General features: G+C 41.6%; 1 protein-coding gene across 11 annotated transcripts in view; it reads left to right on the forward strand.

Moving 5' to 3' along the window:
* The window catches only part of LOC110963388 (adhesion G protein-coupled receptor L2-like), a 66,422-nt gene that overhangs the window by 33,857 nt on the left and 14,931 nt on the right, over positions 1 to 17,634 (forward strand). For 9 of the 11 annotated variants that reach the window (XM_022211738.2, XM_022211747.2, XM_051952940.1 and 6 more), the window contains 9 exons: positions 60 to 365; positions 3,379 to 3,479; positions 5,958 to 6,143; positions 8,042 to 8,080; positions 11,910 to 12,093; positions 13,888 to 14,010; positions 15,083 to 15,288; positions 15,834 to 16,007; positions 17,334 to 17,543. In XM_022211738.2, coding sequence (XP_022067430.2) covers positions 60 to 365; positions 3,379 to 3,479; positions 5,958 to 6,143; positions 8,042 to 8,080; positions 11,910 to 12,093; positions 13,888 to 14,010; positions 15,083 to 15,288; positions 15,834 to 16,007; positions 17,334 to 17,543 — 1,529 coding nt within the window. The remainder of the gene's footprint in view (positions 1 to 59; positions 366 to 3,378; positions 3,480 to 5,957; positions 6,144 to 8,041; positions 8,081 to 11,909; positions 12,094 to 13,887; positions 14,011 to 15,082; positions 15,289 to 15,833; positions 16,008 to 17,333; positions 17,544 to 17,634) is intronic. The other 2 variants (XM_051952936.1, XM_022211748.2) reach the window with 1 other exon arrangement.

A 17,634-nucleotide genomic window follows, 5' to 3' on the forward strand; every position in this document is an offset into this window, starting at 1 on the left:
TTCAAGGCGAGGACATTTATGACTCAAGCTCTAACAGCTTCTCTGTTCTCTCCCTCTAGTGCCAACCATCGAGGATGTCTCCGTTTCGTCATCCATACCCAGGACCACCACTGTTTACACCACCACCGCTGTGTCCACCATGAAGGGCCAAGGTGGCACGACAGTAGCAGGAGCAGGAGCAGATCCAAGAGATGGCAGAGATCCGTTTGAGGACAGTCGAGGTCCAGGTACAGCTGAGCCCACTGTACCCGAGCTGCCTCCAACACCGAGACGCTTCTGTGAGGCGACCAGGAGGAGAGCCATCGACTGGCCCCACACCCACACTGGGACCACTGTGGAGAGACCCTGCCCCAAAGGGACCAGAGGTACGATTGTGTCACACATACCGATAACATGTTGTAACTTTTTGGAAACAAAGATTTTCTTTAAATGCATATAGTACATAAATATTTCAGATTTGTACGATCTGGTGTCTGTCTGTTGGAGACTAGAGGTTAATTTTAGTTATCTGAATAATTTTTTAAAAAGCGCAGTTGTTGGGATACTACAGAATTTTATTGGATTTAAGCTTGTTAACTTAGCTTAACACAAATGCTGGAAACAGTGGGATGCTTTGCCGAGTAACACCCACACCTTAAAGTCTTAGTAATTAACATGTAATGTGTTGTTTAATATATATGAACACAGGTTGACTTATATTCTATAACAACATTGTAAATTCATTCGACTTGGTCATTTGTGAATTTTAGAGCTGCTGGTGGGCTAATATTTACGCAAGCTGCTTTCACCTTGGCTCAGCCTATGCTAGGCTTACTGTCTTCGGGTTTCCACTGGTTCGTTTTTAGTCTATAGATATAGAAGTACAATTTTTTACAGCAAAAAAAATAAAGAATTGTCCATTTCCCTGAATGTCAAATTAATTTTTGAAAGTCCTAATTACACCAATGTCAAATTAAGATACTTTGCATTACACAGCTTCCGCCCAGTGCTCAATGAAGCCCATTTTACAAAATGATGTGACCCAGTGCAGCTATATCATAAAAGCTATCCTAAAAAAATCCATAACTTTCAACAATCGAGCTACAAAATGTTCGTATAAATACAACCAGGAAAGAAGTGAAATAAAGTTAATTAAAACTAGAGACTTTCACTCTCCCAAAGATAGTTATCATGGCTTTAAAAATATATACAGATGATTGAGAAAATGTGTCCAAACTTCCTTTTCACCAGGAGTGTGTGTGTGTGTGTGTGTGCGTGCGTGTATATATATATATATACACACACACACATACTCAACAAAAATATAAATGCAACACTTTTGTTTTTGCTCCCATTTTTTATGAGATGAACTCAAAGATCTAAAACTTTTTTCACATACACAATATCACCATTTCTCTCAAATATTGTTCACAAATCTGTCTAAATCTGTGATAGTGAGCACTTCTCCTTTGCTGAGATAATCCATCCCACCTCACAGGTGTGCCATATCAAGATGCTGATTAGACACCATGATTAGTGCACAGGTGTCCCTTAGACTGCCCACAATAAAAGGCCACTCTGAAAGGTGCAGTTTTATCACACAGTACAATGCCACAGATGTGGCAAGATTTGAGGGAGCGTGCAATTGGTATGCTGACAGCAGGAATGTCAACCAGAGCTGTTGCTCGTGTATTGAATGTTCATTTCTCTACCATAAGCCATCTCCAAAGGCGTTTCAGAGAATTTGGCAGTACATCCAACCAGCCTCACAACCGCAGACCACATGTAACCACACCAGCCCAGGACCTCCACATCCAGCATGTTCACCTCCAAGATCGTCTGAAACCAGCCACTCGGACAGCTGCTGAAACAATGGGTTTGCATAACCAAAGAATTTCTGCTCAAACTGTCAGAAACCGTCTCAGGGAAGCTCATCTGCATGCTTGTCATCCTCATCGGGGTCTCGACCTGACTCCAGACCTTTCAGAGTGGCCTTTTATTGTGGGCAGTCTAAGGCACACCTGTTCACTAATCATGGTGTCTAATCAGCATCTTGATATGGCACACCTGTGAGGTGGGATGGATTATCTCAGCAAAGGAGAAGTGCTCGCTATCACAGATTTAGACAGATTTGTGAACAATATTTGAGAGAAATGGTGATATTGTGTATGCGGAAAAAGTTTTAGATCTTTGAGTTCATCTCATTAAAAATGGGAGCAAAAACAAAAGTGTTGCGTTTATATTTTTGTTGAGTGTGTATGTATGTGTATATATATATATATATATATATATATGTATGAATGAATGAATGAAATAAAGCTTCACAGAGAAAAAAAACAGATACTGCTGCCTGTCTCCGGGAGAAGAATTCTTCCAAAGTACTTGCATTTAGACAGTACATTCACAGTAACCTAATGGGCTGCACAGTGGAATTGTGGTTAGCACTTTCGCCTTGCAGCAAGAAGATCCCGGTTCAAATCCCAGGGTGGGCCTGGGATCTTTCTGCATGGAGTTTGCATGTTCTCCCTGTGCATGCGTGGGTTTTCTCCAGGTACTCCGGCTGCCTCCCACAGTCCAAAAAATATGCTGAGGTTAACTGACTATTCTAAATTGCCCGTAGGTGTGAATGCGAGTGTGATTGTTTGTCTGTATATGTCGCCCTGCGACAGACTGGTGACCTGTCCAGGGTGTCCCTGCCTTCGCCTGAGTCAGCTGAGATAGGCTCCAGCACCCCCCGCGACCCTAGTGAGGATAAAGCGGTGTATAGAGAAATCCCTGCAAGAAGTGCATGAATTCTGCAGTTAGGGAAACCTTCACTGATAGCCATTATATGAGTTCAGCTGGCAGTGATACTGCGGCAATAATCTTCCAGAAGTTATCTTAACACTCATTCAAAGAGACTGACAGAGCTGTCAAAACATAAATCAGGGCCATTGGAGAATAAAAACAAGAAAGAGCCGATGTTGGAAAGAGAGGAAGTCTCAGATTTAGTGTGTTATTGCTCTTGTCAGTGGAGCAGCATGTTATTTGGAGAAACAGTGTTTTCTTTATACATGCATACTAAGGGAGTAAATAAAAGGTTTATACTTGTGAAATCTGTCTGTATATACAAGCAATATGTAACCTCTGTTTGCCCACTGTTATTTTATTCTTTTACTTCTGTCCAAGCTGTGTAGGACCCTGATAGTCTTTTAGTATCCTTTCAACACTTTTTTTTTTCCATACAGTCAGTCTGTAAAGCTTGCAAGCTTTTGAATGGTTTGGAAATCTTTGTTCCTGCTGAACAGTTCGTTTCCTGCACCAGAGAGTTTGAATGAATGAAGGACCAGCAGGAGAAACGGTATCTGAGCAAGGTCTTGGCTTCCTTCCAACTGTTGTGTTTATTCTGTGGTACTGCAGGCATCGCCTCTTTCCTCTGCACTGTGGCAGGGACCTGGTGCTCCAAAGGGCCAGACCTCAGCAACTGCACCTCCCACTGGGTGACTCAAGTGGCACAAAAGGTAAAAGGAGAATATGTCAGTTACAAAATATGACAACCTTGTAACGTGGTCAAACTCAAACATCTCGCTGCAATTTCTGACCCTTTTCTAGCTTAGTTTATTGTCTGTATTCCAGCAGAGAACTGGTCAAGTGTACTTATCATGAAAATCCTTTTTTTCAAGGGCAGCTAAAATACCGTGTTTGGCAGAAAGAAATGAGCTATCTACAACATCAGGAGTAAATGCCAAGAATTGTGGTGTGTTACTGGGAATCAAAGAGCCTGGGCTTGTTTTTTCTTACTTTCATGCTTTGATCATGCAGGTAGTAATCTAATGTAGATGTACAGATAGCGACATCAGAAGCTTCAGTGCACACCAACACAACACAAACACAAAACATATTGAATTGTAAAGGAGAGATTATTGTTTCTCTTAACTGAAAAACAGAATGCAGCAGGTTCAGGCAGTGATCCTGGCTGTTGTTGAAAGGCATTTTATGGAAATGTAGAAATGAAGAAAAAAAAAGAGTTGTGTTGTTATGCCATACCACACTACAGGTTTGAAGTAGATTAGGAATATATACTGTTTTAACTGTGGGAAAAACAACAAAATTATCAATAATGTGAAAATATAATAAAAATTATGCATGCCACATTAAAGGTCCCATATAGAGAAAATCTATTTAAATTTTTTTTGTATGTCTTGAAAACTTGAAAGTGAAAATTAAAGCTGTGGGTCTCAGCCACAAGCAGATGTTCTGCTGTTGGCTGTAAGAGTAAACACAAGAGTCACCATGCACTCTGAGATCTGAGAAACTGAAGATCCTGTGCAATATTTGGATTTTTGTGGGAATGCCACCCCAACAATAAGGCAATACTTAGTGTTAGCACATTTTGTGACTAATCCGGCGAACATTACCATTAGCTTTGAAAAGTTGGGGACTTTAAGAGTCATTTGAAACAAATAACGAAGGACTGGATGTACAACCTACTGATAGATAGATAGATGAAACTACAGTGCCACAGCAATTTCAGAACAGACATGTCACCACACATTTTTTCAAATAGATTCCATACTAAATAAGTTAAATAAAAACAATCAATAGATAAAAAATGCAAGGTTATTTTTGTGCTTTGTAAAACCTTATAGCAGTGGGTGAACTGTGCTACCCTGCTCTGTTGATCATACACACAGAGGGCGGCTTCTTCCTGAAGGAGGCGGGAACAACAGCAGCCAGCTGCATTTAATGCTGCAGATGCTGAAACAACCTGCTTAGAATGGGTCTAAACAGTCATGGAAAAATTTACCATGTTTGCAGTGCTTTGAGCTGAAAACGGGGAAATTCTAAGAACATATGTGACTTTAATGAAAAGGGGCACAATATAGGATCTTTAATGTGGATGCATTTTTGTGTTCACTCAACAGTACTTCCATCTAAAGATGATATACAAAAAACCCAAAGGACAAAAATTCTGACACAAAAATCTTTTTTTTTTTAATATTTATTCTTCATCCATGTGATATTGCCAGAGAGGGAAGAAGAAAATTTCCCACTATTCTAGCTTCATTCAGGCACCGTGCTTAGATGATTATACACATCGCTAGTCCTATTGTGACAGATAATAGGCGAGAGCCGTAGTTATTTATTTTTACTTTTGCAGATTTGCTCATTAAAAGAGAAACCAGATAAACTCCATGAGTAATTGGCTGAATTAACTGTATTAGGTTATTAGTACTTTTATTTAGATATAATTGCCAATGATGACGGTTCTACAGCCATTACACCACTGGTTTGTTGACACTTCTGAAGTCCTTTTTACTAAGGGGGGGGGGAGGTATTGTAGTACATCTACAAGACTCGTTTGATTCCTCTGAATATCACCTTGGGAGCTGAACGGCTCAGGAATTGAATGATATGAATGTTTTTCCCACACATAATTTTGCTCTGTATGATTTGCGTTGGCTTTCTCTGCGTGAAGTTTAATTGGCAGTGGCATTCCAAAGTTCCTGTCTGTGTGTGTGGTGCCTCATTTCTTCTTAGTGCAGAATGGATTGATTTCTTGTACAATAACTGTTAAGGGATCACAGCATGAACATTAATATATAGTCAGTGTATAATATGTGTATGTAGCCTGACAGTCAAGGTAAACTTGAAGTAGGTGGATGTACCCAAAAACGTAAAGGACATTAGCTGTTGGGTTATACTGATCACAGATGACAATACACACTTTGAAAGCTTATCGTTGTTGCATACTGGGGCATTTTTCTTTATAGTTCTTAAGCCTGTTGGTCACAGATATGTGGTAAGCATGCAATCCCTGTGAGTGCATTTAATCTGCACACACAGACCTTTTATGAGGCGCCGTGTTACGATAGATTACAGCTCTGAGGTGTACATGAGATACATTATTTTATGTTCATGTTGCATAACCACTATTTCAGGGCTGCCTCGTTGACACTTTGCTGACACCCCCTTGTTTCCCCTGTTGCTGTTTTTAGATCCGAAGCGGCGAAAATGCTGCTAATTTAGCCAATGAGCTGGCGCGCCACACACAGGGCCCGGTGTTTGCCGGAGACGTCAGCTCCTCGGTGCGCCTGATGGAGCAGCTCGTCGACATCCTGGACGCTCAGCTGCAGGAGCTCAGGCCCAGCGAGAAGGACTCAGCTGGACGCAGCTTCAACAAGGTGCTGTGAAAATCCTGTCTGGCCCATTGTAACCTCTCATTAAACTTTGTTCGCCTTTTGCCCCAACTCGATGTCAGCATGACTCAGGACATTCATTAGCAGGACACCTTCTGATACACACAAACACAAACCCACCTGGGCACTCCCTTACACGCACACTTACACCTTCCTGGACACACACAGTGCCAGGTGAGGCGACTAGGGAAACGGGTCTCGCCCTTAGGGGAGGCTCATTCCTCTACAGCTTCTTGGTAATTACCGTCTTTGGAAACGCACGCTCACCTGGCTCTTCCCCCTGAAGGAGCTAATGGCCATGAGCCCCCCACCAACGCAAAGAATAACTCTTCATTGCTGACAAATGTGGACGTGCCCTGTCCCAGAGCTTCTGCAGGCGCTTAGCGAGAAAATAGCAGTGCCAAGACATCTCCACCATCTCAGCTGCCGGCAGTCACATGGAGAGATGAGTGACAGCTTGAAAAATTACATTGTTATTCAGACTTTGGAGACAGCAGTTGCTCTGTAAACAAGGTGATTTTCACCAAAATGACGCCCGTTGTTTGTGCCCTTATGTTCAGACAGCTCGACTGCTATTACGCATTTGAAGCTAAGACCTAACAGGTTTCTCATTGCATCGCAAACGGTGTTGTAGCGATTGAACATAGGAACAATGCCATGCCACTTTCTGAAAATCTCAGATTTCCAGCAACTTAATCTCTCTGCATTGATGTAAAGGTGCTCACCGGGACCCTGTTTTGTGCACTAACGGCTGCAACAAAACGGACTTTCAACCACATCCACACATTGACAGTTTGAGGTGTGAATTCAATGATTTATTTATCCTCCTGTTGATCTTTTAGCACCTCTGTAACAGCAGTGCTTTCTCCGTCTGAGCACTTTGTCTTGCACATGTCACTGTAAAACCTATTTACATGGCCCAGAAGCCTTGGACCAAATCAGGTTTTTCTAATCCCCTGCCCTGATTATGGAAACTGGCTTTCTCGTTCACTTGATATAAGAAATCAGGTTAGTGCAGAAACCAGACTGTAACCTTATATGTGTGTAAACACAATTAGGGCTTAAGACAAGTCGATTTCCATGCCATGCAGAAATAAATAGAAACCAATTGCTGCTTGCTGCAGAAGAAAAAAACACCTTACATCTGAAACTAGACATGGATTTGAAAATGTTTACGAAAAATTTAACGATTGCGTACATGACTTGTATTCAAGAAGCTGAAACTACAAGACCGTGGGGTGGCCCTTTCACTTTCATGCTGCCCTTTTCCACAAATATATTGTGGTGTCCATGGGAGAAATCTCTGTTGGAGAAACATTTTAGATTTTCTGTGTGCGTACGCTTGAAGTATTTATGATTTGGCGGTTGTAATCTGGACTGAAATAACATTTTATCTCTTGTTTTTCCAATTCTGTGTCAGAGCTACAATGTGCGATTTTCTCCGGTTTGACTTAATTAAGAGGAGACGGCGACTTATTTAATGCCGCGAGACTAACAAGGGGTTTTAAAAAGATCTAGCACTTTGTTATTTTCTCAATGTCGTGAAATACAAATGACCTCATCCCACATTGTTTACCTTCTCAGTGTATTTTAAAGCATCACTAATGGGGAGCATCGGAATCTGCTCTCAGCATTTTTTCCTCCCCTCTGCCGTGCATTCCTCATCTCTTCCCTTTGCTATTATGTGATCCATATTCATATTTAGAATTCACAACGCATTTACAGCATTATTTTAAGGTCATTGTTCGTCGACCTTTCCCTTTCCTTCTTTTCATTAATTCTGTAAATGACGGTAAGTGACATGATGCAATGCTTCCTGTTTTCTTACCACCTCTTTCTACGATCTGTTTCTTGTGCTTGATCCTCGTTGTTGTGTGGAAAAGCTTCAAAAAAGAGAGAAGACATGCAGAGCGTACATGAAGGTATAACTGCCAGGCTCTCCTCGTTGCTTTTTCTACCCTGATCCCTCACATCTGACTAGCAGCATGCAGCTCTGTCTGTCTCGTTTTTACAGTATGTGCCTGGTGACCTGCTTGTACAATCTATGGCTGCTGTCTGTTCTCCTGTTATTCTGTCCATCTGATGCCACCATTAATATCACTCCGTTTTTGTCCTATTTTCCCTCCTCTGTGTCCTATCACTTGCGTATCTTTCATTTTTCTCTCTCCTGCTTTCCTTCCTCCCCCACTCCTTCTCTCTCTCTCCATCTCTCTTGTCGGCTCTTTATATGTTGTGTGAATAATTGCCTGCCCACGGTCGTAATTGCACCTCCCTGTCAGCCAGAAGTGTGATCAAAGTGGCAGTGTGCTCAATTTTCACTTGCTTACATTGTACAATTTCTAGTCTCCCTTGTCCCTGTTGCAAAAAAAAATCTCCTCTCTCACTGCAGTTGTGTTTTATCTGTAGGATTAATTTCTGAGCCCATTAGTATGTTTGTGTTCCAGTCGGATTTTCAGTCTCTTCCCCCAGACATTTTACTTTTCCTCTGCTGTAGTGGAGTTTATTTCTTTGGTTAGGTGGTGCTGAAAGACAAGGGCATGGTGTAAACACACGGGAGAAGATGCCTTGCATGGCATAAAACAAATGATCGGATTTTGTATTTCTCACATGCTCATGGGAGTTCCGTGTAAGTGTGAGTTGCTTTTACCGGCGGTCTCATTTTTACGAAGATGACAGGGTTATGCACTTTCCTTCCTGCATATATGAATATCTTTTTAGCATGCTAGTGGCACGACTAAGGGCACTCAGGCAGTGCCAGTGTATTGGTCTGTTAGTCAGTGCATGACCTTGGTCCAGTTCAATATCTACTGGATGTATTGGCCCAGAATTTGATACAGATATTTATTGTGTCTGGAGGATATATCCATATGACTCTGATGATCTTTTAACTATTCCTCTAGTCTGGCACTGTGACTTCACCTGAGCCAGAATCATCTACTGTGCCTTCCCAATATCTCCCATACACCTCACCTGTCTGTATTGGTTTACATTTTGGCAAAGCTTCACCATTAGAAGTATACTGCATTAGTTAGGAGCACTTTGTGTCTGCAGTGTATCCACTAATGTACCGACAACCATCACTGAATTACTTTGGCACTTGGTCTGCACAATAGATTGTGAAGTGCAATGTGAAGAAAGAAAAATTTATCTTAAACACACCATAGTACAACTTTTTTTGCTGCTTGATTCACTGAAATATTTGCGTGGTTTTCATCTTCTGTGACTCATCTACAAGACTACAATTTACTTCAATTTAAGAACTCTTGGATGCAGGCACAGTACAAAATACACTTCACAGAAACGCCAAAAAGGAAGATGTTGTTGCAAGAAGAAATACAGCATCACTTGTGTGAAAATAATTCTGCTACAGAAAGGGGATGTTGATCAAAAACAGGTACTCTGCTGGCAGCGTTGCCACTATACGAGGCAGCATGACTGATTTTTTTTTTGCCCATTTAAATCAGCACCACAAAGCTCTGTATGACGAGTGCAAGGCCAGATCTGAATGCCACACAAAGCGAAAAACCATTTTGAATGCTGTTGCCAGTGTTACACCACAAGGGAATGGCTCCAAACAGCTTTTTTTTCAGCTTTTTAAAATTTCTTGTGCAGATACTCTCCCCTACAAAATCACGCCAATCATCCGAGAATATTTTAGTCGTTCCAAATAGTTATTCAAGTCATCTTGTGAGGAATGCTGTATTTTTTCATATCGCAAATTTTTTGAACGTCGTGCTGTCCTATTTGATAGTGAAGAAGCTTTTGAATATAACGCGTCTTTTTCTGTTATTTTCTGGATGTTTGTTTGCAGATCTAGTCATTATCTATATGCTTGAAGAATTTACAGAGCTATGAGTTGAGCTGTGTGTCACAACCACTGCTGCAGCTCCAACTACCGACCACGCACTCAACTTGGAAAACATTGCATCTGCTAAACATTAGCATGTTAGCATACTGGTGTTGCCAGCTCCCTGAAAGCACCACCGTCTCACAAAACTGCTAATATGGCTGCTAGATTTTTTTTTGTTGTTGCTGTTCGTCATCTATTGCTGTTGAAGTCAAAGCATCTTGAATGTTCACTGTCTGTCCAGTGAGTTTTCACCGTGCGATACATTTCTCTAGTTATAGAAAGCCACAGGGGCTCCCCTGCTAGCACCTCTGTGATTTGTAAATTGACCTCCACCCAGGCGAGAAATAAAGAGGATTCAATCATAAGACAGATTCTTTCTGTCCTACACAAATCACAAATTAGAGAGAGACATACTTTTTTTCTCCTTTTAGATTTCATGGGTCCTTTGAGGATGGCTTACCGGGGGGCAGTGAAGACCATTTAGTGTCAGTCTGGTTGTAATGGCTCCAACCCTGTAATCGCCACTTCTCTCTCTGCTGCTCTTTCTCTCCTTCATACACACACATACACACACACACACACACACACACACACACACACACACACACACACACACACACACACACACACACACACACACACACACACACACACACACACACACACACACCTACACACACAAACACACACTTAACTCCCGTCATAGTCACAGTTTGCAAGCTTCCAGTTGCCTGCAAGGTCAGGGCCACAGAGATTGATTTTAGTGCTTGGACCCAAGATATAAAGACGCGGTGAGTGCTCTGTGTCTGGATACAGCCATCACTGCTGTGGTTAACATGAGCTCGGTGGTTAAATGTTGCGGTTAATCATATAGTGGTGCAGTCTTTGGTTGATCCCCTTTCTTGTTATTCCAGGCAAACGGATAATCCTGTCTGTGGTCAATTAGTGTTTTGGATAATCACAGCTGTGACTAATTGGTACAGTGAGCAAGGGCTTGTTGTGGTTAATTACCGTTATTGTGGTGGGTCTTGCTGCGGTTAATGGCACCTATGGTTAAATTGTCACTCTGATTTATCACACCAAGGCCTCCTCTAGATCTTTGTACCACTGTGTTTTTGTAGGATTTGAAAAACTTAGCGAGGTTGTTTCTTAATTGCGCCACGCAGGAGTCGTGAACTCACTCTGCCGGGGTCAAAGGAAACTCTTGTTTTATCAACATATGATACTTGTGTGGGTTCGATGGAATGTTTTGCTTACTTACTGCTTATCAGAAAGCAGGAAATGAAAGGATTGCCATTGAAAACAAGCAGAAATTTTCCCCCGTTTTGACTTGGACTACTACTCTGGACATGGATTTCATGATAATGCCCCCTTTCCTCCAGGAAAATAGTATTCAAGTCATTATCGGCGGATCCTGTTATGGAAATAAGAAAACTGTCCATGAGAATGATTGTTCTTTTGGAAAATAGCTGCTTAAAAGCAGGAAGTGACAAAGCAGCATTGCAGACAGTTTCTTTCAGTGACGGGAAAAAACATTTGGTTTGTATTTCTTTCTACCCTCAAGCATGTTTGCATTATTATTCAATAAAGAAATTGGAAATTGGTGCACAAGAGACTTCCTTAGATTAGGCCTATTTTTTATATACAGAATATTAAATAATACGCTATAAATATTTTATCATCATTATTATTTTAGCTGCCCTTTGACTTTCTTAAACTCTTATGTCTTTAGTGGGAGTGATCTTGATATTTCAGTTTCAGTCTTTGCTGCTGTCACTGTTGGCCATGCATGCCCTTTTTTTTATCATTTGCTTCCCAGTCCCCCGCTCTTTGTTATTAAACTCAAGTTATGATGGGGGGGAAACAGCAAACTGACATTTCACTTCTCTCCATGGATACAGGCAATTGTGGACACTGTTGACAACCTCCTGAGGCCGGAAGCTCTGAAATCCTGGAAAGACATGAATTCCACAGAACAAACGCACGCTGCCACAATGCTCCTGGATACCCTGGAGGAAGGAGCCTTTGTCCTTGCGGAGAACCTGATCGAGCCTGCAATCGTAAAAGTGCCTGCAGAGAATATCAGTAAGTTCCTCTCCAATAACTGTAAAAAAAGAGAAAACTGCACGTCCATCAGTCACCATTTACGATGCTGTTGGGTTTTGTTTTTGGCTCTGCACCCCGTCTCACTAAAATTCTTTCAAACAGATTGGTAAAATTGCCTGCAGGGTATACAGACAGATGAGAAATTAAAGGAAAAACTTGAACTCTTGACTCTTTCAAGAAGAGGATTTGGTGGCTCTTTTATGTTGTGGGTGGCCTTTTTGCTGCTATGGTTTCTGTCCACTGGTCCCCTTAGAGGGACAAGTCACTGCAAATCAATACAAAGTTGTTCATAGTGATAACCTCTACCCTATGATGAAACGTTTTTATGCTGCTGGTGGCTCAACACTTTCCTGAGACACTTTATGTTGTTTTTTTTTCTTTATTATGTCACTTGAGTGTAATATAGAATAGAACTTAGTAAATGACATCTTTGTTCAAAAACAATTTGATTCAACAAAAGAAAAATCTAATTTGTCCTCGCGTGCAGTTTATTAGCGACATGATCTCATTCATTTAAGTCAGCTTTGTGCAGCGAACTGTCATATTTCTACTCATAGTGCTTTGTTGCCATGGTTATGGTCCCCCACTCTCTGTTTTTTGTCTTATACCTCATTGGTTTTTAATCTTTTTCTTGCATTGTAAAGCCACATCATTGAATGTGTGCTGCGAAATGAACTGTCCAGACCTCTGGGGGAAAACAAAGAAACCAATTGAATGGCGCTGTTCCATTCAGACAGCACTCTATCTGTTCTCTCCAAGCCTTTCTCATTAAGTAGTAGTTAGCTAAGCTGATAAGAGCTAGTTGCTCTGTCTTTACCAAAAGAACTGATTAATACATTGTGTGATATTCTCAGTATTGGCTGTTTCATCACTGCATTCAGGCAGTTTTTATGAACTTGTCAAGCTCTCGCTTATCTGCACAAATATCCCAGTGAAGAGACATAAATACAAACGTATGAAGACAAACACAACCTGAGAGAGCAGCTCACCTGACCTCCCTTGAAGAGCTGAAAAACACTGAAAATTATTGTTGATTCTAATTGGCAGTTTGTCGGAGCCCAAATGGAATCTCTGGGTGAGCATCAAGGGCAAGACGAGGGAACGGGGAGAGGGGAGGTAAAAGCTAGACAGAGGGGGAGTGCAACCACAGAACAATTCCTCATCTCCGTCTGTCAGAAGCCATCTATCTGAGGAAGTGAGGCCGTTTCTGATGGGAGGGAGTGTGCTGATACGTGTGTCCTCCTGACCCTTTAGTAATTTCACACATCAAAGGGAGCACCACCCGGCAGCTGGCATACCAGGGAGAGGGGCTGCTGGAATTTGGAGGATTTTCAAAGATTTGCTCGTCAAGCCCAGAGTTATCTGAACCCACAGGGGAAAGAAAAAGTAAAAAGTACAAGCTCAATGATATTTTTGATCCTATGAATATTTGACATTCATGCTGCAGTAGGCTCTGTGCTTGCATTTGCTCATCCTCTATCGCCGCCCTTGTTGTTATTTTTTCTTCTGCTCTTGCCTCAGAGGCTTTCACAATGCCAGCCAACAGCTTAGTGACATGGTTTTTTAAGTAAATGACTCTCTACAGGGTCTTGCCAATGAGATTGGATTCTGCTAACGGTACAATGACTGTCGAGTCTTTACACGTACCCCACCGGGTCTTAACGTTAGAGCCCTTATTAAACACCATGTAATGCTTTTGAAATGTTGCCTAGTAATACACCTCTCTCGTTCTGTCTGTCTCTCTCTTTGCCCTCACCTCCTGCCACCTCTCAGTGTTGGATGTGTACGTGTTAAGCACTGACGGTCAGGTGCAAGATTTCAGATTTCCACAGACCAGCAAGGGTGGAGCGTCTCTTCAGCTTTCCTCCAACACGGTGAAAGTAAACAGCAAGAATGGTGAGAAAACTCTACAGCTGCAGAAACATTTACCCATGGCTAGATGGCTAGCTGATGATGTAAAATCACCTCTAGTTCAAGTTCACAGCATTGTTGTCTTGCATGTGATTGGGAAAGGAGAATTATTATACAGCTGTACGTACTAGGACCATAGTAAATGCATTAAATGGCTTTTTTGCAGAGTTAGATGAGAAGACTTGTAGTACAATATATATGTGTGAGTGTGGGTGTGTGTGATTAGCGTAGCTTATTATAATGCCTGATAATAGCTCATCTTGGTCTATTGAAAGTTCAAAAATTGGTCAACCAGGATATATAATTGCAGTTAATATATTTCATTATGTGTATTTAATTTGCCTATCTTTACACAAACAAGTTTTATAGTGTAAGCGTTTCTTGGTAGAGTGATAAGACAAACAAGATAACATGCTAAATGGAATTTTACTATCTGTGCTAGGGATGTGAATTTCAAACCTCATTTTTCGTAATCCTTAATCAATAATCTATCAATTCATATGCTGATGTTGCTGTTTTTTATCAATGTACACATTGACATTGGCTGCAAAGGCGGCTCTAGATTAACCGCAGGGCTATAGGAAATAAACATAAATAATGCACTCTGGTTTCGCATGTTTAGCTTTATTTCTTTTATAATGGGATTTGAGAAGCCACTTCATCTGTTTATTAATATAGGGAGGTCTAACAGTCTCACATCTATGCAGGGCCGGACTGACAAAACAGGGCAGAGAAGCTCAGATTACAAGACACACAGAGGGAGTGTGACCTCATTCTCTGCTCGAGACGTCATTATTCCACGATATATTTACATAGCAGACAGTTGTTTGCTGCATTATTAATGTTATATGTATCCTTAAAGTCTTGCATATTGTGACTTTGATTCGTTTATAGTGTAAATTGGAATCTTGCTTAGCAACCCCCGTGTTCATTGATGAAGAAAGCCATTTCACAGCCTGTTTGGCGTGAATGTTGCATGTGTGTTTTCACTACAAAGATAATTGGTAATTTGCTGTTTATCGAATGCGTTGTTTTTTTTTTTAAATGCTGTTTGCAGGTGTGGCCAAGCTGGTATTTGTGCTCTACAAACACCTGGGTCAGTTCCTCAGCACTGAAAACGCCACGCTGAGGGGAATGGGGGACCTGAACAAACACAACCTCTCTCTCACTGTCAACTCCCACATCCTGTCAGCCTCGATTACAAAGGAGTCCAGCCGTGTGTTTGTGGCCGACCCCGTGATCTTCACACTGGAGCACCTGGATGTAAGCCTCCTCCTGATTTTCCTCCAGACCACAATATAGAGCCAGACAGCAACAAATACTGAAATGCTTGTGCTGCTTTTTACAGTGAAGGTCAAATCTGGAACTTTGTATTATTGTTGCAGTAAAAACTCTTCTTGTAGCAAAAAAAAAGCATCCATTATACAACATAGTGTGTCATGGGTGGTGGTTATTACTAATCAGACATGCAAGCTGATGCTTCTTCTCTTTTTATTTTGCCTTGTGCTTGAATTGCCATAGTAACCTTCTTATAATTCACCATATAAATATTCTGTTTCATTCTTTTTCTTTTTCTGTTTTGATTTCTTTGATCCTTTTTTCCTCAACATTTGATTACATTTGAATAATTTGAATTGCTGAGACAGTAACTGGTAGAAAAAGCTCAAATAAACATCATTCACATATGACTTTGGCATCCAGTGACTTACATCTAAAGAAACATAATGTACAAGGTGTGTTTGTGTACACTCATCCATATTGCAGTGCATGTTCATGTATGTTTAATCATTTTTTTTTGTGTTCTGTAGAAGGAGCACTACTACAATCCCAACTGTTCCTTCTGGAATTACTCGGAACGAAGCATGATGGGATACTGGTCCACTCAGGGCTGTAAACTGCTGGAAACCAATAAGAGCCACACCACTTGCTCCTGCAGTCACTTGACCAACTTCGCCATCCTCATGGCTCATCGGGGAAATGTGGTAAGTGGCCCTCGCCGTGTGGTTTGCATGAGCTATTTTCTGTCTCAATTAGTTGTTCCTCTTCCGTCTCGCTGAAAGATTTGTGCACACACGGCAAGAACAAGAATGGCATTTCAGTGGAGATAATTAGATTATAGCTGGAGGAGAAGGTAAGGGCGGGAGGAGGGGAGGGAGCCAGAGGAAAGGCAGTGGGGCTGTCACTTTAAAAGAGCGAGATTGTGAATCAGGATAGGAAGTGCCATACCATTATCAGAAGTAATTAGGTTTTACCTGTGGTCCGTGTCTAATATTCCTCCATGCGTACGTCCCTGAGAATCATGGGAAACAGCATAACCTCAGCTGTAACTTCTGTTTCCACCCCTCTTGAAGTGGTGCAGGACCCATTTGGTCGCAAAATGCAATTACAATCCAATTACATGATAAATAGCATGTGCAGCAAGGACCTAGCCAGTAATAAATGTAGAGGATAAGTTGGTGGTTTGTTTAATAATACGTCCCAACTCATGAACTCTGTGCCTGTCATCTGTCTTAACCTCAACCTTAACCACAGCTCGAAACCAGAGCCCCGAGGCTGGGCTTAGCCTCACACCAATTCCCTACACATCACCTCAACTGTAACTCCTGCCCTCAATAAAATTACAAATATCACAGGAGGAATTGCCTCACTTTCAGGCCACCATGTCCTTGAGTGATATTTTGTGTGGCCAAGTCTGCTATTTTCACATTTGCCAGGTGCCCATCTTGAAACCAGCTCAGTTTTTAGATCTTCTGAAACACTGCGTGATTCAGCCTCAAAGCGAGGACCCACGTCGTCACGGCAGGGCTGCGGCTCTTTGTGGCAGTTTTTTTGTTGATGCTGTTTTCTGTAACACTGGCTGCAGTATTCTGATCTAAACATTTTCCATCTGAGTGCCAGATGACATGAGGTCTAACTCGGGTAGGTGGCAACTTCATAGGGATTTTTGTAGAAAAAAATGTATATTTTTGAATGATATTTACCTAATTTTGTTTTATATTGACTGTAGATAAACATTACAATTTGGACATTTGAAAGGGGTTTAAAATGGCTTGCGTGCTGAAGAGGAATGACTACTTGAAGCAAAAAGCTGTTCATATGTGCACCTGTCTATCGCTATCACAGACTGCTGCAAGCCTCAGAAATTTCCATTTTAATAACGGTATACACTGATGTTTCCATCAGGTTTGCGTTTACACTTAAGCATATTCAACACTTCAATCCGCAGCCATTATATGCTCACATGCCACTTATCGTAATATCAAGTGCAAAGGGGAAGGTCAGTCCATGTTTTATCTGTGTCTCTGCAGAGGGAGGGCAGCGTGCACGAGGTGCTTCTCACCGTCATCACCAGGATGGGTATCGCCGTGTCTCTCGTCTGCCTGGCCATCAGCCTCTTCACCTTCTGCTTCTTCAGAGGTCTGCAAAGTGACCGCAACACCATCCACAAAAACCTCTGTCTCAACCTCTTCATTGGCGAGCTTCTCTTCCTAGTGGGCATCAACATGACAGAACCAAAGGTACCGTGGAAATTATACAGCAGAGGGTCTTCACATTCATGAAGGGTCTCATTTGCCGTGATTAGCCGTTATGCGCCTGAATTTCTACTTC

Source organism: Acanthochromis polyacanthus, chromosome 9, assembly GCF_021347895.1.
Source record: "Acanthochromis polyacanthus isolate Apoly-LR-REF ecotype Palm Island chromosome 9, KAUST_Apoly_ChrSc, whole genome shotgun sequence".
In the NCBI taxonomy this organism is placed as follows: Eukaryota; Metazoa; Chordata; class Actinopteri; family Pomacentridae; genus Acanthochromis; species Acanthochromis polyacanthus.